Consider the following 23827-nt stretch of genomic DNA (forward strand, 5'->3'; position numbering starts at 1 on the left):
TTATTCACAAGCCTCGGGCAACTGTATGTGTGGAGTTTTCACATTCTCCGTGAGCCTGCATGGGTTTCATTTAGGTGATCCTGCAATCCAAAGATGTTTGGGTTAGGAGGATTGGCCAATTTAAACTGTCCATAGTATCCAGGGATGTGTAAGCCAGGTGGATTAGTCACGGGGAATGCAGGCTTACAGGGTTAAGATAGGGGTTGGATCTAGTTGGAATGTTCTTCAGAGGATGGGTGCAGAGGTGATGGGCTGAATGGCTTCCTTCTGCACTATCGGGATTCTACAATCATAACCCTGCATTCGCTACAAGAATTCATTTGTCTTTTGTGGGGGATCTGAAAAAGTTGCATTCAAATCCCAGACATAAGATGTAGGAGCAGAAATTGGCCATTCATCCCATCAGCTGCTGCCCCTCCCCCCAATGAATGAGACCCTTTCCGATCTAGTTATCTTCACCTTCATGTTCCTCCCTTTTCCCCGTGACCCTTGAATGAAAACTCTGTTGGTCACTGTCTTGAATATACTCAACCGTCCAGACTTGGTAATGGTAAAATATTCCACAGATTCAGTACCTTTGAGAGAAGAGACACCTCCCCGTCTCTCCCTTAAACTGGCACTTCAAAAACAGAAAAATAAGAGGTAAATCATGTAAAGACAATGATTAGCAGTGGGATTTATAAATGACGACAGTTTGAATTTGAAGGTTGGCTACTTTCCCTTGGTAGGGGTCCATGAGGACAACTGGTGGAAACAGCATTGTATAACCACCAGAGACTTCATTAGCTGATTCAAGGGACTGGAAGTAACAGAAATAATGCCAGAACCCCCTTGTGTCTGTGGGGATTTCTTTGAGTAGCATAAATAAGTGCAGAATGTGCCATACACAGTCTATGAGCCACGCACAAACTCTTCCAGACAATGCATGGGCCCCTCACTGGCCTGGGATATGCCATTTATTATCCAACCGTGGCAGCTGTTGGAATCCTGGGTAAGGCCATCTCAGAACCTATCAACTAAATGGTCACGTTTTTACACAACGTGGTCTCGGCGTCCCGACGATCGGGGATATTTCTCACCTGAGAAGTGAAGAACAAACAGAGGGTGTTCTCGGATGTGGAGAGGGTTGGTAGCAAGTTTCGGGGAGAGAGCGGGGCGGTGGGATCAGTTTGGGATGTACACAGGTGGGGGCAGTGGGATTAGTTTGGGGATGGATACAGGGCTATGGGGAGGGAGCGGGGCAGTGGGATTAGTTTGGGCAGTGATACAGAGCTATGGGGAGAGCGGGGCAGTGGGATTAGTTTGGGGATGGATACAGAAATATGGGGAGGGAGCGGGGCAGTGGGATTAGTTTGGGGAATTGATACAGGGCGATGGGGAGGGAGCGGGGCAGTGGGATTGGTTTGGGAATTGATACAGGGCGATGGGGAGGGAGCGGGGCAGTGGGATTAGTTTGGAGATTCATAGAATTCCAGATTTTGCCCACCATCTGCCCTGGTGAGCTTTGAACCCGGCTCCCCAGAACATTAGTGTGGGGCTGGATGAACACAGCAGGCCAAGCAACATCTTATGAGCACAAAAGCTGACGTTTTGGGCCTGGACCCTTCATCAGAAAAGGGGGATGGGGAGAGGATTCTGAAATAAATAGGGAGAGAGGGAAGGCAGACTGAAGATGGATAGAGGTGAAGATACGTGAAGAGGAGAGTATGGGTGGGGAGGTAGGGAGGGGATAAATCAGTCCAGGGAGGATCGACAGGTCAAGGGGGCAGGATGAGGTTAGTAGGTAGGAAATGGAGGTGCAGCTTGAGGTGGGAGGAGGGGATAGGTGAGAGGAAGAACAGGTTAGGGAGGCAGGGACGAGCTGGGCTGGTTTTGGGAAGCAGTGGGGGGAGGGGAGATTTTGAAGCTGGTGAAGTCCACATTGATACCATTGGGCTGCAGGGTTCCCAAGCAGAATATGAGTCGCTGTTCCTGCAACCTTCGGGTGGCAACATTATGGCACTGCAGGAGGCCCATGATGGACATGTCGTCTGAGGAATGGGATGGGGAGTTGAAATGGTTCGTGAATGGGAGGTGCAGTTGTTTACTGTGAACCGAGTGCAGGCATTCTCCAAAATAATCCCCAAGCCTCTGCTTGGTTTCCCCAACACAGAGGAAGCCACACCGGGTACAGCGGATACAGTATACCACATTAGCAGATGTGCAGATGAACATCTGCTTGTCGTGGAAAGTCACCTTGGGGCCTGGGATGGGGGTGAGGGAGGAGGTGTGGGGTCAAGTGTAGCTCTTCCTGTGGTTGCAGGGGAAGGTGCCGGGTGTGGTGGGGTTGGTGGGGAGTGTGGAGCGGACGAGGGAGTCACGGAGAGAGTGGTCTCTCCAGAAAGCAGACAAGAGTGGGGATGGAAAAATGTCTTGTGTGGTGGGGTTGGATTGTAGATGGTGGAAGTGTCGGAGGATGATGCGTTGTATCCAGATGTTGGTGGGGTGGTATGTGAGGATGAGGGGTACTCTCTTTTGGTGGTTATAGAGAGGGCGGGGTGTGAGGGATGAGGTGCGGGGAATGCGGGAGACACGGTCGAGGGCATTCTCGACCACTGCAGGGTTGGAAGTTGCAGCCTTTGAAGAATGAGGACATCTGGGATGTGCGGGAGTGGAATGCTTCATCCTGGGAGCAGATGCAGCAGAGACGAAGGAATTGGGATTGGCCTTTATGCAGGACGGTGGGTGGGAGGAGGTGCTACATCCGAGGTAGCTGTGGGAGTCGGTGGGCTTGAAATGGACATCGGTTTGTAGGTGGTTGCCTGAGATGGAGACAGAAAGGTCCAGGATCTCACCTCCCCCAACTGCATCCCAAAACCAGCCCAGCTCATCCCTGCCTCCCTAACCTGTTCTTCCTCTCACCGATCCCCTCCTCCCACCTCAAGCCGCACCTCCATTTCCTACCTACTAACCTCATCCCGCCCCCTTGACCTCTCCGTCTTCCCCGGACTGACCTATCTCCTCCCCACCTTCCCAACCATACACTCCTCTCCACCTATCTTCTTCTCTATCCATCTTCAGTCTGCCGCCCCCATCTCTCTATTTAGTTCAGCATCCTCACCCTATCCCCCTTTTCTGATGAAGGCTCTAGGCCCGAAACATTAGCTTTTGTGCTCCTGAGATGCTGCTTGGCCTGCTGTGCCCATCCAGCTTCACACTTTGTTATCTCGCATTCTCCAGCATCTGCAGTTCCCATTATCTCCCCAGAACATGAGCTGAGTATATGGGTTAACAGTCTCATTCTAATCCCACTAGGCTACTGCGTGAATGCGGTCGGTTGAGTTTATAAACATAAAATTGAAGCGTTGCATATGCACACAACACAAAAGTGTTTCTAGAGTAAGTGCAGAAATATTATTTCTCCTGGATAGAGTTAGTGGGTTGGGTTCGCAGAGGTGTTGGCTCATGACCCAAACTGCCAAATTGGGTAGAGGATTGCTTTCAGGTCACAGAATCACGACAGGGTGGACACAGGCCCCTTGGCCCAATGAGGCCACACTGACCCTCCAAATAACATTGCATCCAGACGCGTTCCCCTTAACACTGTGTCCCACCTAATGCTCGCATTCCTGAACATGATGGGGGCAATGATGGCCAATCCTCCCTAAGCTGTATGTCTATGGACTGTGGCAGGAAACCAGAGCACCCGCGCAAAACCGCACAGACGGGGGGAGAAGGTACAAACTCCACACAGACAGCAGCGCAGGCGAGAACTGAACTCGGCTCCCTGGCACTGTGACGCAGCAGTGCTAACCACTGATGCACCATTGGCTGGGCCAACATGTTGTGTCTAATTCCTCATTCAGAAGGTGATGGCCACTTCCTCCAACCACTGCAGTCCCTGTAGGTCTATGCACACTCTGCTGTGCCATTAGAGAGTGGGGTTCCAGGATTTTGACCCAGCCGCGGTGAAGGGGACAGTGGTATGTTCCCAAGTCAGGTTGGTGAGTGGCTTGGAAGGGAACTTGCAGAGGCTGGTGTTCCCATGCACCTGCTGCTGTCCTTTCACTTTGCAGTGGTGGCATGTTGGATTGCCCAGTCCACGCAGCCTTGGCAGTGGACCTCACAGATGGTACTCGCTGCCACCATGCTGCGTTGGTGGGGAACGGTGCGAATGTTGAAGATGGCAGACCCACTGCCCGTCAAACAGGGAGCTGCCCCGTCCTGGATGGTGTCAAGCTTCTTTGAGTGTTGTTGGAGCAGGGCCCATCCAGGCAAGTCGGGGAGCACTGCATCACACTCCTGGCTTGTAGGTGGCTTTGGGAAGTCAGGAGGGGAGTTACTCTTTGCAGGATTCCTACCCTCTGACCAGCTCTTTCAGCTGCAGTATTGAGATGGTTGGGTCCATTTCAGTTTCTGGACGATGGTAACCCCTCGGATGTTAATAGTGGGGACTCAGCCATTGAATGCCAAGAGGAGATGGTTAGATTCTCTCCAGTTGAAGATGGCTATGGTCTGACATTTGGGTGGTATGCAGGTTATTTATGCACCAGTGACAGAACAACAAGACAGGATCAAACCCTGCATTTTTCCGGAGGCTGACACTGTTGGTTGGAATTGCAGCTACATCCCACCATTAATGGGGGTATTAAGGTTTTAGAGTAGATTTGTAGCTGGGGCCGTGACTGTTGTGGTCGGTTGGCTCATCGAGCTGGCTCGCTGTCCTGCAGACAATTCATCCCCCAGCTGGGTTACAGCATCAGTGCAGCTCTGCCAAGAAGTGCTGTTTCCCGCCTGGTATTAAACCCTGGGGCCTGCTGAGCTGGGTTACCTCACGTCTGGATTTCCTTCACAGTGGAGCGTACACAGCTCGATTTGTTTGTTGCTGGCTTTCTGAGCGGAGAACCAGGCCGGTAGGAATTCCCGTGCTTGTCTCTGCTTCGCCTGTCCCGGGACCCTAGTGTTGTCCCAATCGAATTGGTGGCTCACCTTATCCATGTGGATGGAGATGGGTGAATATTGCTCGTGTGTTTTTGTTGCCAGTCGATGTTCTTGTGGTTAATTTCCAGGGGTAATAGCCAAGTTGAGTCGTGAGGCTTCCTTGAGGGGCCTTGCGTAAGGAATAATTTCAGGATTTGACTGTCTACGGAATTTCCGAATAAGTATCGGAATTGAAGGTAGTTTTTGGGAATGTACCCACAACAGTTGACAGCTGCCAGCCAAGCCTGGATGTAGACCAGGTCTTGCTGCATTTGAACACGGACTGCTTCAGTGCCTGAGGAGTCACGAATGGTGCTGAGCATTGTCCAATCATCAGCGAACATTCCCACTTCTGACCTTACGATGGAAGGAAGGTCATTCACAAAGCAGCTGAAGGTGGTTGGCCCAAGGACACTACCCTGAGGATCTCCTGCAGAGATGTCCTGGTGCTGAGATGACTCATCTCCAACAACCACGACCATCTTCTGATGTACCAGGTACGACCCAAACCAGGAGTGAGCTTTCCCATTGATTCCGCTTTTCCTCGGGCTCCCTGATACCACACTCCGTCGAATGTAGCCTGGGTGTCAAGGGCTGTCACTCTCACCTCACCCTCTGGAATTCAGCTCTTTCTGTCCATGTTTGAACCGAGGCTGCAATCTGTTCATGAGCTGAGTGGTCCTGGTGGAACCCAAACTGAGCACGTTTGATTGGATTTGATTTATTATTGTCATGTGTACCACGATAGTGAAAGGTAACATTTCATGTGCTAACCAGACAAATGATACCTGAGATCAGTGCATCAGGCTAATCGAACAGGATGCAGGATATAATGCTACATCTACAGGGAAGGTACAGAGAAAGATCAGCTCTAATATGTGAGAGGTCCGTTCACAGGCCTGACAGCAGCAGGGAAGAAGCTGTTCTTAAATCTGTTGGTGTGCGCTTTCAAACTTATGCACCTTCTGCCCAATTGAAGGGAGCATAATCAGATTTGGAGGGGGGTCTTTGATTATCTTGGCTGCATTCCCGAAGCAGCGGGAAGTGGAGATGGAGTCAATGGATGGGAAGCTGGTTTTCGTGATGGACTGGGCTGTGCTCGCGACTCTAGTTTCTTGCTGCCTTGGGCCGAGCAGCTGCCATACCATGCTGTGATGCATGCAGATGGGATGCATTCAATGGTCCCTCTATACAAAATGGTACAGGTCATTGTGGACGTGCTGAATTTCTTTAGCCTCCTGTGTTGGTGTTGCTCTGCTTTCTTCACCATAACATCGATGCGGATGGACCAGGACACATCGTTGGTGATATTTACTCCGAGGAGCTTGAAGATTTCACCTTCTCCATCTCTGCACCATTGATGTAGACAGGGGCGTGCCCTCCACTCCACTTCCTTAAGGTGATGACCAGCTCCTTGGTTTTGCTGACATTGAGGGAGACATTGTTGTCTTTCAACCATTACAGAGCCACTAAGCTCTCTAGCTGTCGATGTGGAGTTTGCACATGCTCCCCGTGTCTGCGTGGGTTTTCTCCCGCAGTCCTAAGGTGTGCAGCTTAGGTGAAATGGCCACACGAAATAGACCCCATAGCATTCAGGGATGTGTCGGTGAGGTGTGCTGTAGAGGGATGGGTTTGGGTGGATGTTCTGAGGGTCAGTGCGGACTTGTTGGGCCAAAGGGCCTGATTCCACACTGCAGGGAATCTATGATCAATGAACTGATCTCCTCCCTGGACTCTGCCATCGTTTGGGATCTGACCCACTGCAGTGGCATTCTCAGCAAATTTGTAAACGGAGTTAAGGCTGAATTTGACTATAGTCACAAGCGTAGAAGGCGTATAGTAAGGGGGGGGTGGGAACGCAGACTTGCCGGGCATCAGTGTTGAGGATTATTGAGGAGGAGTTGTCACCTCTCCTTAGGGATTGCAGCCGGTGGGTCAGGACATGAAGGATCCACTCGCGGAGCTGGGAGCAGAGTCGTGGATCTCGGAGTTGGGAGATGAGCTTTGTTGGGATTATGAATTCAAAGGTGGAGGTAGAGTCAATAAGTACACGTCCGACGTAGGTGTCTTTGTGATCCAGACGTGTCAGGGATGAGAATAGGGCCAGGGAGATGGTGTTGGTCATGGACCTATTGTGAGTGTGTTGTGACTCACCTATTGTGAGCCTTGTTGACTGGGTTATTCTCTTCAAAGTGCTGCTGAATAGCACTGCCAATGACCCCCAACGTCACTTTGCCGATGGCTAAGAGAGGGGTGATAGGTTGGTAGCTGAGAGGCGGCAGATGGAGCTGAACCCTGGGAAGTGTGAGGTGATTCATTTTGGAAGGACAAACTTGAAAGCAGAATACAGGGTTAACAGTAAGAATTTTGGCAGTGTGGAGGAGCAGAGGGATCTTGGGGGTCATGTTCACAGTTCCCTGAGAGCTGCCACCCAGGCGGACAAAGTTGTGAAGAAGGTGTATGACGTGTTGGGTTTCACTAATAAAGGGATTGAGTTCAAGAGCCATGAAGTTATGCTCCAGTTATACAAAAGCCTGGTTCGGCCACATCTGGAGTATTGTGTCCAGCTCTGGTCACCTCATTAGAGGAAAGATGTGGAAGCATGAGAAAAGGGGCGGAGGAGATTTACCAGGATGTTGCCTGGAATAGAGGGAAGGTCTTACAAGGACAGGTTGAGAGAGCTAAGGATTTTCTCTGTAGAACCATAAAGGATGAGAGGTGACTTGATAGAGGTGAACAAAATGGTCAGAGGTATAGACAGAGAAGACAGCCAGAGACTTTTCCCTCGAGTGGAGGTCGTTTTTTACGAGCGGGCATAGTTTTCAAGTGAAAGGAGGCAGATAATCGGGCAGATGTCAGAGGTAGGTTCTTTACTCAGAGTGGTAGAGGCGTGGAATGCATTGCTGGAGAGGGTAGTGGAGTCGACCGCATTTGGGGCATTTAAGCGGCTATTAGATAGGCATATGGATGAGAGTATAAGGTAGGGATGGAGGTTAGATAGACCTTAGGTTGAGGGTAAAGGTTCGGCACGACATTGTGGGCCAAAGGGCCTGCACTGTGCTGATGAACACAACAGGCCAAGTAGCATCAGAGGAGCAGGAAAGCTGATGTATCGGGCCTAGACCCTTCTTCAGAAACGGGGGAGTGGAAGGGAGTTCTGAAATCAATAGGGAGAGGCGGACAGAAGATGGATAGAAGAGAGAATATGTGGAGAGGAGACAGACAGGACAAAGAGGCGGGGATGGAGCCAGTAAAGGTGAGTGTAGGTGGGGAGTTAGGGAGGGGATAGGTCAGTCCAGGGAGACAGACAGACAGGTCAAGGGGGTGGGATGAGGTTAGTAGGTTGGAGATGGGGGTGGGGATAGAGGTGGGAGAAGGGGAGAGGTGGGAGTAAGGATAGGTTAGGGAGGCGGGGACGAGCTGGGCTGGTTTTGGGATGTGGTAAAGGGAGGGGAGATTTTGAAGCTTGTGAAGTCCACATTGTTACCACTGGACAAAGGTTTACAATAGATGAATGACTATTTACTTCTCTCCTGTAGCATTTACACTTCAGTGATGCACAGATGGACTTTTTTCAGAGGTATTTGTTATATTAGGACATCAAATGATGCAGTATCATGTTCAAGTGCCGTGAGATCGAAGCAGCCTCAGCGTATTAGCTCTTCGATCAAAGTCATCTCAAGTCTTTGCAAAGATGCTTACCACATGGGAACAGGCCATTCTGCTCAGCTGGTGCTTTTGCTCCCACACAAATCGGAGAAGCTTTACAGTGTGGAAGCAGGCCATTCAGCCCATCGAGTGCACGCTGACTCTCCGGACAGCATCCCACCCAGACCCAACCTTATCGATGTATCCTGCATTTCCCATGACAATCCACCGAGCCTGCACATGCCTGGGCACTGTAGGACAATGCAGCACGGCCAATCCACCGAACCTGCACATCTTTGCACCCTGGGAGGAAACCAGAGTTCAAAATGGAAACTCATGCACACACAGGGAGAACGTGCAAACTGGCACTGTGACGCAGCAGTGCTAACCACTGAGCCACCGTGTCACAGCCCCACATCCCAATCGTTTCACCTCTCTGACCAACTTGCTCTCCATCCTTTTCCTCTGCACTCAGCTAGGTCAGTCCTCATGTTATCAGTGATCTGTACTGCCATCGCTCTGCATGGGTAGGCTCGAACTCTGCATTCCCACCAATCTCCCAGAAAAGATATGCCTCTTGAAATCTTTGCCCAATTTTCTGATGGTTATCTTGCATTTGTCGCCTTTCATTTTGGATTGACAGAGTGCAGACATTCAGTTCTTGACTGCCTTATCAAACCACTTCATAAGTGTACAATATCTGTATTCAGTAACCCTACAGCTATCTCAGCTGCAAGGAATCAGGGACAAACTTTACCCTACAGCTGATACCTTGAAGTTCTCAATTGTTTCAAACCAGACTAGGCTTCTTGGAGACCCAAACTCACAACAGGATTATGCTTCATATAAATTGCAGCTACTCACTATTCGCAATCTATCCTCTAGTTCCTCTCAGCCCAAGGACATCTCTGCAGGAGTTCCTCAGGATAGTGTCCTCCGCCCAACGCAACCACATTCCAAGAGTGTTTCCGTTTGAAAAGTTAGAACCACTAGTGCAATGCATCACCACTGGTTATTGCATGGTAGAGAGAGGTAGATAGAGAGAGAAGCAGATACAGAGAAAGATTTCGTGGGAGAGATAGAGATGTAGACAGACAGAGAGAATTGGAGACAGTGTGACAACATTGACAAGGAACACTGTTACAGGCAGCATGGCTGGAGGACTCAGCCCTGACTCTCCCTCCATAAAGATCTTGATGCTGGTTATAGATACACAGTGGGAATTTGCAATGAAATACTAACCTTTTATAAGGGGCATTGGGTGTCAATACAGTGTGCAGCTGCAGGAACATGGCAGGTCAGGCACCAGCCTTCACCAGGTCCTGATAAAGGGTCCCAACCTGAAGCATCGACTCTCTTGCACCTCTGATGCTGCCCAGCCTGCTGGGTTCCTCCAGCCCCACACTCTATTGGCTCTGACTCCAGCACCTGCAACTCTTGCTATCTGCGGGCATTGGATGCTTTGCTTTCAGACAGAAATGGTCTTCAGGGGCATGGGGAAAAGGCAAGACACTGGAGTTAGGTGAGCAAGCTGGTACAGACGCAACGGCCTGAATGCGGAGTGACCATGCTGAGGCTTAGCAGGAGCGAAAGCAGTCGATTGTCATTAACAACTGCCTCACCGCTCTCCCCGGTCTGCCGTACTTACACGGTCTGGCCAACATGTGACTCCAGACCCAAAGAAATGTGGTTAACTCTTACGGCTCTCTCACAAGCCACTCAAGTCAAGGGCCAGTGAGAGGTAGGCAATAAATGCTGGCCCAGTCAGTGATGAACGACTGAGAGAGAGAAAGAAAGAGAAAAATTCATTTCTAAATAAATGCAAGAAGCAAAGGACAAGGGGTTAATGCTCATTGATCATTTCGTCCATGAGGAACAAAGTCTTTGACAGGGTGGTGGTCAATCAGCGAAACTGACAAACACTTTGGTAATACAGTCGCATCATTAAAAGCAAAACGAAAATGACTTCAGGGGACCAGTGAATGGCGGTGCCCCTCAGCACACGCCACACAAAACAGAGAATTACTTCAAACAATTAATTAAACAGTTACTTAGAAGGATAAAGGAAGTGGAGGCAGAGATTTTGTTTACCCTCAATGTTAATCTCAGACGTTGGCATTTCATTTCAACAGCGCAGCAGGCCGAGGGGAGGGAAGGGTGAGCACGGTGACTCTGTGGTGCCTCACAGCGCCCGGGACACCAGGCTCAATTCTGCGCCCGGTGTGACTGTGTTTGGGTGCAGTTTGCACATTCTCCCTGTGTCTGTGTCGGTTTGAGCTGCTTTCCTCCCACAAGTTCATTGGAGAAAAGGAGGAGGAGAGGGGACCTAATTGAGGTCTACCATATAATGAGAGGCATAGATAGAGTTGATAGCCAGAGACTATTTCCCAGGGCAGAAATGGCTAACACGAGGGGTCATAGTTTTAAGCTGGTTGGAGGAAAGTACAGAGGCGATGTCAGAGGCGGGTTCTTTACAGAGAGAGTTGTGAGAGCATGGAATGCGTTGCCAGCAGCAGTTGTGGAAGCAAGGTCATTGGGGACATTTAACAGACTGCTGGACATGCATATGGTCACAGAAATTTGAGGCTGCATACATGAGGATCAATGGTCGGCACAACATCGTGGGCTGAAGGGCCTGTTCTGTGCTGTACTGTTCTATGTTCTATGTTCAGTGTCAATGTTCTGAGTGCCAAGAGGTGCAGGTTAGCTGGGTCAGCCATGGGAAATGTGGGCCTGTAGGGGTAGGGGGCACGGGTCTGGATGGGATGCTCTTTGGACAGTCATTGCAGACCCGATGGCCTGAATAGCCTGCTCCCACACCCGAGGGTGCTGGAATTCTAAGTCAGTGTAACAGGAAGAGAAGTTATAACATTAGGTGACTGGAATTGCCCAGCCATGTTCGCAGACAGGCCAGTGTGTGTCTTGCAATGTCCCAGTCTGCACTCAGGCTCCATCAGATGCAGCACACAGCAACAATGGTGGTAATATGCACGCTAAGCAATTGTAAGAAAACCAGGCAAATATTCGTTTGAAGTGAAAGGGACGTTGGGGCTCTGGATGTCTTACAGGGAGCAGAAGTGGCCCTAGCAGACCAGTCAGGGGTAAAAAGACAGCCTCTCTCCTATGGAAACCTTTCCAGTCGCTTGAGTTTCATGTCTGTTCCAACAGTGAATTTGGTAGCGGTTGTGATCCTGTGTCGGGGAAAGTGCGGCCTCTCTGGATGTGTCACCCGCTATCTGGTGGCCATGGCAGCAACGGACCTGCTCTGGGTCATCACGGCCGTGATACTGAACCGCATCAGCCGCATTTATTTCCCGCTCAGCCTCCTCTCCAGCACACCAGGCTGCAGCCTCAGTACTGCGCTCATCTACATGACCAGAGACAGCTCTGTCTGGCTGACGGTGGCTTTCACATTGGATCGTTTCATCGCCATCTGTCTCCAGAAGCTGAAGGGCAAACACTGCACTGAGAGGACGGCGGCAGTGGTCATTGGGACAGTAAGCGTGCTGTGCTGTCTGAAAAACATCCCCTATTATTTCACTTACGAACCGCTCTATGTAATTAATGACAAACCTTGGTTTTGCAGCATCAAATCCACTTTCTATTCCGCCCCTGTCTGGAAGGCATTTGACTGGCTCGATCGCATCTTAACTCCGTGTGCCCCCTTCTACCTGATCCTCCTGCTCAACGCTTGGACTATCAGGCACATTCTAGCCGCCAACAGTGCACGCAGGAGGCTCCGAGCCCCAGCTCTCCGGGACGGGCGGACTGACCCGGAGGTGGACAACCGCAGGAGGTCCATTGTCCTGCTCTTTGCCATCTCGGGCGCCTTCATCCTGCTCTGGATGACCTACGTTGTCAATTTCTTCTACGTCCAACTCCGCAAGGGCTCTTACTTCGCTGGCTTCAACTTCAGCGACCCGAGGTTTATCCTCCAGGAGAGTGCCAACATGCTCCAGCTGCTCAGCTGCTGCACCAACAGTTGCATTTATGCCGTCACTCAGAGCAGGTTCCGACAGGAGCTGAAGGATGGTCTGAGATATCCTCTCAATGCCATTGCTAGAGTCCTGAAGCAGTAACCGTCACTGCACACTCCACCTTCCATTCCACCCTGGCCTCTTCCTCTCTACATTTCTCCCCTTCCCCTCCGTTTCATGCTTAAACTCTTCTGTTCATTATAAATGTTAGAGAACTGACATTTTCTCATCGTCCTCATGATTCCATTCTCAATAATCACTGATCACTGAGTGCTCTCTAACTTGAGGCAATCTTTTCACACAGAAGGTGGCGAGTGCCTGGAACAGGCCACTAGAGGTAGGGAGTACAATGTTGTTGTTTGAGAAACATTTACACAGGTCCATGGATGGGCTCGGTATGGAGAGATATAGGCCAAACACGGGTAAATGGGAGTAGTTTAAATTGTGAAAACAGGGCAACATGGACAAGGTGGGCCAAAGGGCCTGTTTTCCATCGTTAACTCGATGACAAAAAGTTAAGATGTTATGTCAACTTTAGCATCTCGTCTTCTGAAAATGTTGGAGTCTGCTCTAAAAGAACTAACAGCAGAGCATTTAGAATATGATTAAGCAGAGTCAGTATGATTAATTAGAATCCCTACAGCGTGGAAACAGGCCCTTCGGCCCAACAAGCCCACACCACCATTTGGAGCACATACCCCTTTCCCAATGCTACTGTAAAACTTCCAAAAGACAGCTCCCTCTGCTCGATATTTGATGCTGCAATGTTGCAAACGCACGGGTTAACTCAGGTTGACCAAGCTCTCCTCTGCTATGCTGTGCACCCCGAACCTTTCCCCCTCTTTCTCTCTCTCTCTGCAGAGTTCACTTTTCTCTCCTCATTCCTACTTCCAAGCCATCATTTACTTGCATGCTCCTGCCCCCACTGTTTCTCCTAATTCCTGCTGAACATTCCCGCCATCACTTCGCTGACAATTGCGCAACATTCGACACATTCACCACTCTTCCCATGCTGAAGCAGGCTACATCCAAATGCCACAAGATGGGGATAATATCCATGCTTGGGCTGACAAATGACAAGTAACATACTTGTCGTAACAATGCCAGGAAATGGCCGTCTCCAACAAGAGACAATCCAACAATAACTCCCTGGCATTCAACGGCATTACCATCACCAAATCCCTCACGGTCAACGTCCTGGAGATCACTAATGACTTGAAAGGCAACTGCGCTAACTCTACAAGTACTGTGACCCAGCCACTGACACCCCCGCCCCATCAGTTAATTAAACAAAAGATCAGGTCAGCGTCTAGGAGTTCTGAGGTAACTCCCCCTCCTCCCTGCTCAAAGCCTGTCCCACCATCGACAAGGCACAAGTCAGGAGTGCGAGGGAACACTCACGAAGCTTGACACCATCCAGGACAAAGCAGCCGCTTGACTGGCTCCACCTCCACAAGCATCCACTCCCTCCCCGACCGACGCTCAGTAGCAGCAGTGTGTACGAGCTACAAGATGCTCTGCAGAAATTCACCTGAGATCCTTCGACAGCGTCCTCCAACCTACGGTCGCTTCTATCTCAAAGGGTAAGGGGCAGTAGATACATGGGAACGCCACCACCTTCAAGATCCCCTCCAAGACATTCACCATCCTGGTTTGGAAATAGATCGCTGTTCTTTCGGTGTTGCTGGGTACAAATCCTGCAATTCCCATCTTCAGGGCGTTGTGGGTCTACCCACAACACATGGACAGCAGCGGTTCCATAAGACAGCTCACCCCCACCTTCTCAAGGGGCAAGCGAGATGGAAAACAAAAGGAGAAGAAACAAACAAAAAAGAAATCTCTCATTGAACGACGGAGTCGGAGTCAATCCTGGAAAATGAAACTGGACAGCCCAGGCTCTCGGGCCATTGGAAAAGTGGCAAATGAAACTTGCAAACCATGCAGGGAGCGATCTGTCCAGTTTTATTACATTCATTTCTGGCATATACTTTATATATTACATTCTCCACCCTGCCCAATTGCTGCCTGCCCCTCTCTCTGCTCACACTCCCAGACAGCCGCACCCCTCCTGAGTAGCAGGAGCGCCACGCAATCCTTTTTTTCCCCAGCCTAGTGCTTGCTTCGCCCTTGCCCCATCCTCCTGTAGTCTGCAGAGAGAGATCCTACCCTCTCCGAGTGGAGGGGGAAGAATGCGGGGGGAGAGACGGAGAGGGTTACAGCTTGCCATTTCCAAATGCACGGGTGCACCCACATCGCAGGGAGAGACCACTTCTTGGTGGATGGGGGGAACCCTCCGTTTGAGCAAGGGACAGAGAGAGAGAGAGAGACAGAAGGGGACCCTGGGGAGGCAGAAGGGGAGGCGAAAAAGACCTGTTTCAAGTCCAGAATGGTTCGCAGAGCTGATGGAACTGGGCGGAGGTCCAGCAGGAAGCGGTGCGCGATGGTTTCAGTGGTCGACCCGCACATCCATCCTCAAGTCTCCCTCCAACAAAACGTCCACCCCCAACCCCAGCAACGACTGTCCGCTGCTTCAGTCCGTTCCTAGTTCTTGTCCGGCCCTTCCCTGTGCTGGATGAGCCCTTTGTTGATCAGTTCTGGGATTTCCACAGCAAGCCAGGGTCCTAACTGAGAGGGAAACAGACAGTCATTAGAGAACTCCGGCCTCAACCCTTTGTCACTGCGTACTGGCTCTCAGAGGGGTTAGAAACACAGTAAAGCTCCCTCTACAGTATCCCCCCCCATCAAACACTAACAGGACAGGGACAGCACCGGCTTAGGTACAGAGTAAAGCTCCTCTACACTGTCCCCCATCAAACACTCCCAGGACAGGGGGCTAGATACACAGTAAAGCTCCCTCTACACTGTCCCCCCCAATCAAACATTTCCAGGGACAGGGGCAGCACAGGGTTAGATACAGAGTAAAGCTCCCTCTACACTGTCCCCCATCAAACACTCCCAGGACAGGGGGCTAGATACACAGTAAAGCTTCCTCTACACTGTCCCCCCCCAATCAAACATTTCCAGGGACAGGGGCAGCACAGGGTTAGATACAGAGTGAAGCTTCCTGTATGCTGTCCCCTCCATCAAACACTCCCAACACAGGGACAGTATGGGGTGAGATGCAGAGTAAAACTCCCTCTACACTGTCGCCCATCAAACACTCCCAGGGACAGGGGGCTAGATACAGAGTAAAGCTTCCTCTACACTGCTCCTCCCTATCCAAACACTCCCAGGGCAGGGATAGCATGGGGCTAGATACAGAGTAAAGCTCCCTCTACACTGCTCCTCCCTATCCAAACACTCCCAGGGCAGGGATAGCATGGGGCTAGATAGAGAGTAAAGCTCTCTCTACATTTCACCATTTCCGAGTTGAGGGAGTGGATTGTAGCGGGTCCCTGTTGCCAGGCATTAAGAAGGTTGGAACAATGATTCGAAAGAACTTACCCCCAGGGCCATCAGGTGGCCCAACCCGAACTTGGGAACATTGCGTGCCCACAGAGGTTTGAAGTGTTCCGTCAGACAGATCTTCCCTCCTCTACGCAGAGAGAGCAGAAATCACTGGAGGTAAAAAGACACACTACCACAGGGAGAAGCAGTCACTCCGCAGGGAATAGGAGCATGCTTTCTTCATCGTAACCCGACACGGGCAAGTAGAGGCGCACTCCAGCTGTTTCCACGTTCTTCCTGGTCCCCGTCCCTCGCCATCTTCCTGCATCTTGCAAACTCTATCGTTGGCTTTAATCCCACAGTCTCCCTCCCTCTCAGCCTGTCACGCTCCACCCTTCCCTCTCCTGAGCTTTGCCTGTCCCCTCTGTCCATTTCTCTCCCCTGACATCTCTTTCCCTCCCCGTCACTCTCTCGTGGTGCTGCTCCTTTCAGCAATTTTCTCGCCCTGCATTTTCTTGCTCTGTGTTTGTGTGCGTGTGTGTGTGTGCGTGTACATGCGCGCACACATATACGTATCTATCTGTGTGTGTCTGAGATCTGCGTGTCTCTGTGTGTCGGGGCCTCTCACATTTATATTCACTCATAGTATATTGGGATCACTGAACGGCCCAATGTTTATTACCCATCAAGAAGGATCTGGTGGTCAGCTGCTTTCTTGATCCGGCTGCAGTCCCCACACACCCTCGGGACAGCCTGCACTGAGTCGTTAGGGAGGGTAATGTCAAGATTCTGACTCAGAAACACTGAAGGAAGGGCCATTATCTTTCTGAATCGGGTTAGTGAGGGGCTTGGAAAGGAACTTGCAGAGTGTGATGTTTCCACATATCTGCTGCCCCTTGCCCTTCCACAGAGTAGGGAGGGGGTGGGTGTGGAAGGTGCTGTCGGAGGAGCCTCAGCGAGTTGCTGCGGTGCGTCTTGTCGACGTTACGCACTGCTGCTGTGTGTCGATGGAGGAGGGAGGGACGTGTTGGAGCTCAGCCAAGCATTCGTGATAAGTCTATCTGCCGCTGTGAGTCGGTGGTGGAGGGAGGCAAGTTCTGGAGCTCAGCCAAGCATTCTCAGTAAGTCTATCTGCTACTGTGTGTCAGCGGTGGAGGGAGGGAAGTGTTGGAGCTCAGTCAAGCTTTCATGATAAGTCTGCCTGCTGCTGTGCATCGGTGGAGGAGGGAGGGACTGAGTGTTGAAGGTGGGGGTTAGTGTGTCAATCGAGCTAGGGGCTGGGAGGGTTGCTTTGTCCTGGATGGTGTCGAGCTTCTTGAGTGTTGCTGGAGCTGCCCCCATCCAGGCAAGTGGGGAGTATTCCATCAGACTCCTGGCTTGTGCCTTGTCCATGATGTGACAGGTTTTGAGGAGTCAGGAAGCAAATAACTTACCAAATTCTGACCTGCTGTTGTAGCCATGGCAATGGCATTTAAACTCAAAGGGTTTTTCTGCTGGACCTGGTTATTTCCCTGCATTTATGTAGCGGGAATGTAACTTGTTACTAATGAGCCCAAGCCTGGGATATTGTCCAGATCTTGTTGCATGTGGACTGCTTCAGTGTTTGAGAAGTGGCAAATGGGGCCTCACATTGTGCAATCATCAGCAAACATCCCCACTCCTGACCTTATGATGGAGGGAAGGTCATTGATGAAGCAGCTGAAGGTGGTTGGGCCTCGGATACTACCCCGAGGAACTCCTGCAGAGATGTCCTGGAGCTGAGATGATTGTCCTCCAACAAATATGACCATCTTCCTAAACCATCCAGGGTTTGCCCCCTGATTCGAGTTTTGCTAAGGCTCCCTGATGCCACACTCGGTCGAACGCAGCCTTGATGTCAAGGGCTGTCACTCTCACCCTCACCCTCTGGAATTCAGCTCTTTTGTCCACGTTTGAACCAAGGCTGTAAACGAGACCAGGAGCTGAGTGGCCCTGATAGAATCCTAACTAAATGGGTATAAGCAGGTCGTTGCTGAGCGTGCCTGGGTGGGAAGCTCTTCGGAGGGTCAGTGTGGATCCAATGGGCTGAATGGCCTGCTTCCACACTTTCAGGAATTCTCTGATCTGATCCAAGAGTCTAAACGTTAAACAGAATGTGTAGGATTGCTGGAGTTGGGCATAGATTTCTATTTTTGCAGTAAAACCAAGGGGTCAGAATTCTGACAAACTGAGAACACCACAAAGGTCGAGATCAGCAGAATTTGCCAAGAAAGACCTGGAAGCTGGAAAGGAATGACAGACAGAGAGGGAAGAGATGAGGATAACCAGAAATGGAATAAATAAAGAGGGGTGCAAACACAGAGCCAGGCTAGGAAGAGAGAAAGTGGCCTCGACTTGGGGGAATAAAAGGATGTTCGTTCGAACTTCTCATACGTACAGACAAGATCGGGTTTCAAAAGTGTGACCAGATGTGAATAAAAAGCTGTGTTCTCTTGTTATTTGGGCTAGTCTGGGGTGGCCTCTCCCTGTGCATGCTTGAATAAATGACTGCTAGCCTGAACTCGATTGCCAGCGATAACCGTAGCCCCGATGGCTCAGAGCAGACGGGGTGGGACATGGTGGGGACGGGTTTGCTCCCTCTGTGGAAAGGAGAAACTGAGGGCCTAACACCCTGACCCGGCTAGTTCCGGGGGGGGGGGGGCTATTTCCCACCGTCCAGCCCCCACCCCCCACCCCTGGCTGCCCGACCGTCAGTCCGTACCTGTACATTTTCGCCGTCTTGCCATCCAGCTCTGGCACAGCGATCTCTGGAGCTGTTGTAGGGTACGTGACGGGAATCTGCAGAAATGCGAGAGAGCTCGATCAGGCGACAGAATCGGAACGCTCGCCCTCGAGTGGGCCCCTCCACACCAACACGACCCGCATTTCCCAAACCACACTGCCGCACCAACCCCTCCACAAATCGAGCACAGCATTCCCAGGAATCCATGCGTGTCTGCGCGGGAGTACCTTACGTGCTTTTATTTGTCTGTGCTGATGCACCTGCACGTGTAGCAGTGCCATTGGAAGGAAATTAACTACTTACGTCAAACTCGATGTCAAACTCGTATTTCAAAAGTTCATGGATATACCAGCATTTACCAAACCACCTGGAGGAGAGGGAGGGAGAGAGAGAAACCTGGTGAAGGAATCTACATCGGATCGAGCCAACTTGTCATTCCTGTCCCCTCCCTCCATCCAGCAAGCGTAAAACAGAAGAGCAGTCCACTCACTGAATGCCTTTGCATGCACTCCGAGGATGCATACTGGGAATTTTTTTTAAATAAAAACATTCAATCACAGGGTGTAGGCATCACTGGCATCTGTTGGCCCAGCCCTAACCACCCTCTGGGCAACTAAGTATTAATCAGACTACCGAGAGTCTGTCGGTCAGGCCAGGATGGAGTGTGATCATCAAACTGTCTTGAGGGGTATAGGCTCAGAGCTGCACAGCTTGGAAACAGACCCTTTGGTCTAACTTGCTCATGTCGACCAGATACCTGAAATTCATCTAATCGCAACTGCCAGCATTTGGCCCCTATCTCTCTAAACCCTTCCTTTTCATATACCCATCCAGATGCCTTTTAAATGTTGTGACTGTACCAGCCTCCACCACATCCTCTCGCAACTTGTTCCATACGTGGGCCCCACTCTGAGTGGAAAAAGTTGCTGCCTCGGTCCTTTTTAAATCCTTTGCACCATAAACCTGTGCCTCTCTAGTTTTGGACTCCCCTACCCTGGGGGAAAAAAGACCTTGGCTATTCACTCTCACCATGTCCCTCATGATTTTATAAACCTCTGAAAGGTCACCCCCTCAGCCTCCGACGTTCCGGGGACAACAGCCCGCTCCTTTTCAGCCTCCCCTTTCAACTCAAAGCCTGCAGTTCTGGCAACATCCTTGTAAATCTTTTCTGTACCAGTTTCACAACATCCTTCCTACAGCAGGGAGGCCAAAATTGCATGCAGTATTCCAAAGGTGGCCTCACCAATGTCCTGTACAGCCACATCGCCTGTACTCAGTGCACTGACCAATAAAGATAAATGCGCCAAACACCCTCTTCACTGCCCTGTCTCACTGCGACTCAACCTGTAAGTAACTACGAACCTCCATCCTTTCAGGCAACATGCTCCAGATTCCCGTCACCTTCTGGGTGACATAAAGTCCTCAAAAACCTCCTGGTTACTGCTCCCTGTCTGAATGGGAGGAAGGGTTTCTCTCCATCTACCCTATCTCTGCGCCTCAATCAAATCCCACCCACCAAACACCGTCCTCAGTCTTCTCTGCTCTAAGAGAAGCAATTCCGGCCTATCTAATCTCTCGGCATATCAGAATTATTTCAGCCCAGGCAACATCCTGGTGAATGTCCTCTGCACAGCCTCCGGTGCATTTATCCTCTAGTGTGGGGACCAGAACTGAATGTAGGATCACAGAATGCTGACGGTGCAGAAAGAAGCCATTCAGCCCATCATGTCCACACTTTCCCACACCCCACAGCCTATCCGCTTAACCCAGCATTTCCCATACCTAAACCACCTGGATGGCACGTCCCTGGACACTACAGACAGTTTAGCACGGCTAATCCAGCCTAAACTGCACATCTTTCGACCGTAGGAGGAAGCCAGAGCACGCGGAGGAAACCCACGCAGACATGGGGAGGACGTGCAAACTCCATACCGTCGCCCCATTGTAGGAAGGATGTTATTAAACTGGAGAAGGTTCGGAAAATATTTACCAGGATATTACCAGAGGGTTTGAGTTAGAAGGAGAGGCTGGGGCTTTTTCCACTGGAGTGTAGGAGGTTGAGGGATGCTCTTATTGCGGTTTATAAAATCAAGAGGGGCATGGATAAGATGAATGAAAAAGTCTTTTCCATTGGGTGCGGAAAACTAGGGGAAATGTTTTAAGGTGAGAAGGGAAAAGATTTTAAAAGGATATGATGGGCAACTTGTTGTGTTACAAACAGTGCCTCATATGTGGAATGAACTGCCAGAGAAAGTGGCAGATTACAGGCGCAGTTATAACATTTAAAAGACAATTGGATAAGTTCAGGCATAGGAAAGGTTCGGAGGGATACAGGCCAGGAGCAGGTAGGTAGTGCTAGTTTTGTTTAGTCAGTATGGGCTGAAGGGTCTGTTTCCATGCTGCATGACTCATGTCTCAATGACAGCTTTATTCTGAGAGACAGGTGCCACTCACCGTGTTCCATCCTTGTTCGACTCCAATCTGAACCAGTCATTATCGGCCTGCTTGTTAGTTTCCACGTACTGCGGAGGAGAAATAAATGACCATTTTAAAAATGGAAAAGAAGGAGCACTGAAACAGGGCGCACCTTGCTTTGCTGATGAAGGGCCTAGGCCCGAAACGTCAGCTTTTGTGCTCCTGAGATGCTGCTTGGCCTGCTGTGTTCATCCAGCTCCACACTTTGTTATCTCGGATTCTTCAGCATCTGCAGTTCCTATTATCTCGGGTTGACCCCACCCTGGTGTCTGATCAGAATCTGAATGCTCACTTGGACCAGAGTGTGTGAAACATGGATTGTTCAGAGAGCACCAGAATTCAGGCAGGACACCCAGGCTTTGGACAGGGCACAGAGATATTTATCAGGAATGAGGGATATGGGTTATATAACAGAATCCCTACAGTGTGGCAGCAGGCCATTCAGCCCATCGAGCCCACACAGAACCTCTGAGAAGCATCACACCCACACTCAAACTCTACACCATCTCCGTAGCCCTGCTTTTCCCATAGACGACCCTGGACACTATTGGGCAATTGCGCATAGCCGATTCACCCTAGCCTGCCCATCGTGTGTGTGTGTGTGTGTGTGTGTGTGTGTGTGTGTGTGTTGGGGGGGGGGGGGGGGGGGCCGGGGGGAGGTGTGGGGATGAGACCTGGAGCACCAGGAGGAAATCTACACAGGCACAGGGACAACGTGCAAACTCCACACAGCCTGAGGGTGGAACTGAAGCCGGGTCCCTACAGCTGTAGGATTCAGTGCTAAGCACAGAGCCACAGCGCCGCATTCTTCACTGGTTTCCTTGATCCCGTCCAAAAAGAATGCAATGAAATCTCATCACCAGCTAATCTTTCTTCGCTTCAATCTGGAATTTGACTCTTCAATGGGACACAGGCAATATTAAGTGGAATAACATTTAGTTTCCATCCTTGGTTGCGTCTGGGGGTGATTGATAAGGGCAGTATAGTGGAAGCTTTGTGCCAACCCTTTGCTGTCCTTGTCCTGTGAGTGTTTGATTGGGCGGGGGCACAAAGTACAGGAAGCATTATTCTGTATCTAACCCCATGCTGTCCGTGTCCTAGTCTTTGAGGGGGGGGGTGAGTGGAGACAGTGCAGAGGGAGCTTTATTCTATATCCAACCCCCATGTCCTGGTAGTGTTTGATATGGGGGGAGGGAGAGACAGTGTAGACAGAGCTTTACTCTGTATCTAACCCCCTCTCCCTGGGAGTGTTCGATGTACAGGGAGACAGTGTAGAAGGAGCTTTACCCTGCAGCTAACCCTCTGTCCCTGGGAGTGTTTGATTGGGGGGGGGGGGGGGGGGCAGGGAGAAACAGTGTAGAGAGAGCATTACCCTGTATCTAACCCCCAGTCCCTGAGGGTGTTTGATGGCGGGGGGTGGTGTAGAGGAAGCTTTACTCTGTATCTAACCCCCAGTCCCTGGGTGTGTTTGATGGGGGGGAGCATTGTAGAGGAAGCTTTACTCTCTATCTAACTCCCTGTCCCTGGGAGTGTTTGATTTGGGGGGGGGAACAGTGTAGAGGGAGCTTTACTCTGTATCTAAACCCCTGTCGCTGGGGGTGTTTGATGGGGGGGGGGAGCATTGTAGAGGGAGCTTTACTCTGTATCTAAACCCCTGTCGCTGGGGGTGTTTGATGGGGGGGGGGAGCATTGTAGAGGGAGCTTTACTCTGTATCTAACTCCCTGTCCCTGGGAGTGTTTGATTGGGGGGGGGGGGGGCAGTGTAGAGGGAGCTTTACTCTGTATCTAACCCCCTGTCCCTGGGGGTGTTTGATTGGGGGGGGGCTAGGGGGAGGTATAGAGAGAACTTTACTCTGCATCTAAACCCGTGTGGGGACAAGTCGGGCCAGAAAATCAGGGAAAACGAACCCGTCAGATCGGAGGAAGGAGGGGCTACCACCCGGACACATTTGACGGTTACACCCGCCCTGACCGGAAGTGGTACCGGGGATCCGTTTATTTGCGTCACCGCGGCTCCACATCGTCTCCACCAAGGTTGAGCGATGGAAAGGAAGGTGCCTCCCACCCCGCTTGTACCTTGATGAGCGCCTGGTACTCCTCCTTAAGGCGCTCCCGCCAGCGCTCAGCGTCCCGCGGGCCAGCGTTGGTTCGCAGCAGCGGGATGCCACTCAGGATGCGGCGGGTAGCCTCGTCCGCCATGTTCCCGGAGGGAGAGCGGGCTGCGCAAGCGCGGAGCTGGCCCCGACTGTCCAGCCGGGAAGGCGGCGTCTGGTGTGACGTTGACGCCCTTCAGTTGGAGCATGCCGGGAATTGTAGTCTTTCTACCCCCCACATGCCCCATTGATTTGTAATACCAGGTTATAGTCCAACAGGACTAATGTCTCAAAGTTTGTTTGAGATCACAAGCTTTTTGAGCGTACCCCCTTTGCCAGGTGAAGTGAGAAAGAAGCACACAGAATTTATAAGTAAAAGATCAAGATCACTCAACTGTATTAAATGTATGAATGTATGAATGTATTAAACAAGCCCTGAGATGCTGTTAATTCTTCCCAAAGACTTCTCTGCATCAGTGAGACTAAACATAGACGAGTTGACCATTTTGGCGAGCATCTTCGCCTGG

The 23827-nt window shown here is 50.9% G+C and overlaps 1 protein-coding gene across 1 annotated transcript; it reads right to left on the reverse strand.

The window, feature by feature from the left end:
- Positions 1-14525: 14525 nt before the first annotated feature.
- ufc1 (ubiquitin-fold modifier conjugating enzyme 1) lies at positions 14526-23447 on the reverse strand. The gene is made up of 6 exons (XM_048526053.2): positions 23284-23447; positions 21187-21254; positions 19036-19099; positions 18712-18788; positions 16029-16119; positions 14526-15209 (listed from the first exon to the last, which is right to left on the reverse strand). The coding sequence occupies exons 1-6, from the start codon at positions 23404-23406 to the stop codon at positions 15126-15128; spliced, it is 507 nt and encodes a 168-aa protein (XP_048382010.1). The 5' UTR covers positions 23407-23447; the 3' UTR covers positions 14526-15125.
- Between the last annotated feature and the right edge of the window lie 380 nt (positions 23448-23827).

This window comes from Stegostoma tigrinum, chromosome 49 (assembly GCF_030684315.1).
Source record: "Stegostoma tigrinum isolate sSteTig4 chromosome 49, sSteTig4.hap1, whole genome shotgun sequence".
NCBI classification, from domain to species: Eukaryota; Metazoa; Chordata; class Chondrichthyes; order Orectolobiformes; family Stegostomatidae; genus Stegostoma; species Stegostoma tigrinum.

Coding starts and splice junctions, on each gene's coding strand:
- ufc1 (XM_048526053.2), bottom strand. CDS start 23,406: ATGGCGGACGAGGCTACCCGCCGCATCCTGAGTGGCATCCCGCTGCTG. Junction 21,255..23,283: donor AGTACCAGGCGCTCATCAAG/GTACAAGCGGGG, acceptor TCTCCTCCGCAG/TACGTGGAAACTAACAAGCA. Junction 18,789..19,035: donor AGTTTGACATCGAGTTTGAC/GTAAGTAGTTAA, acceptor GCATTTCTGCAG/ATTCCCGTCACGTACCCTAC.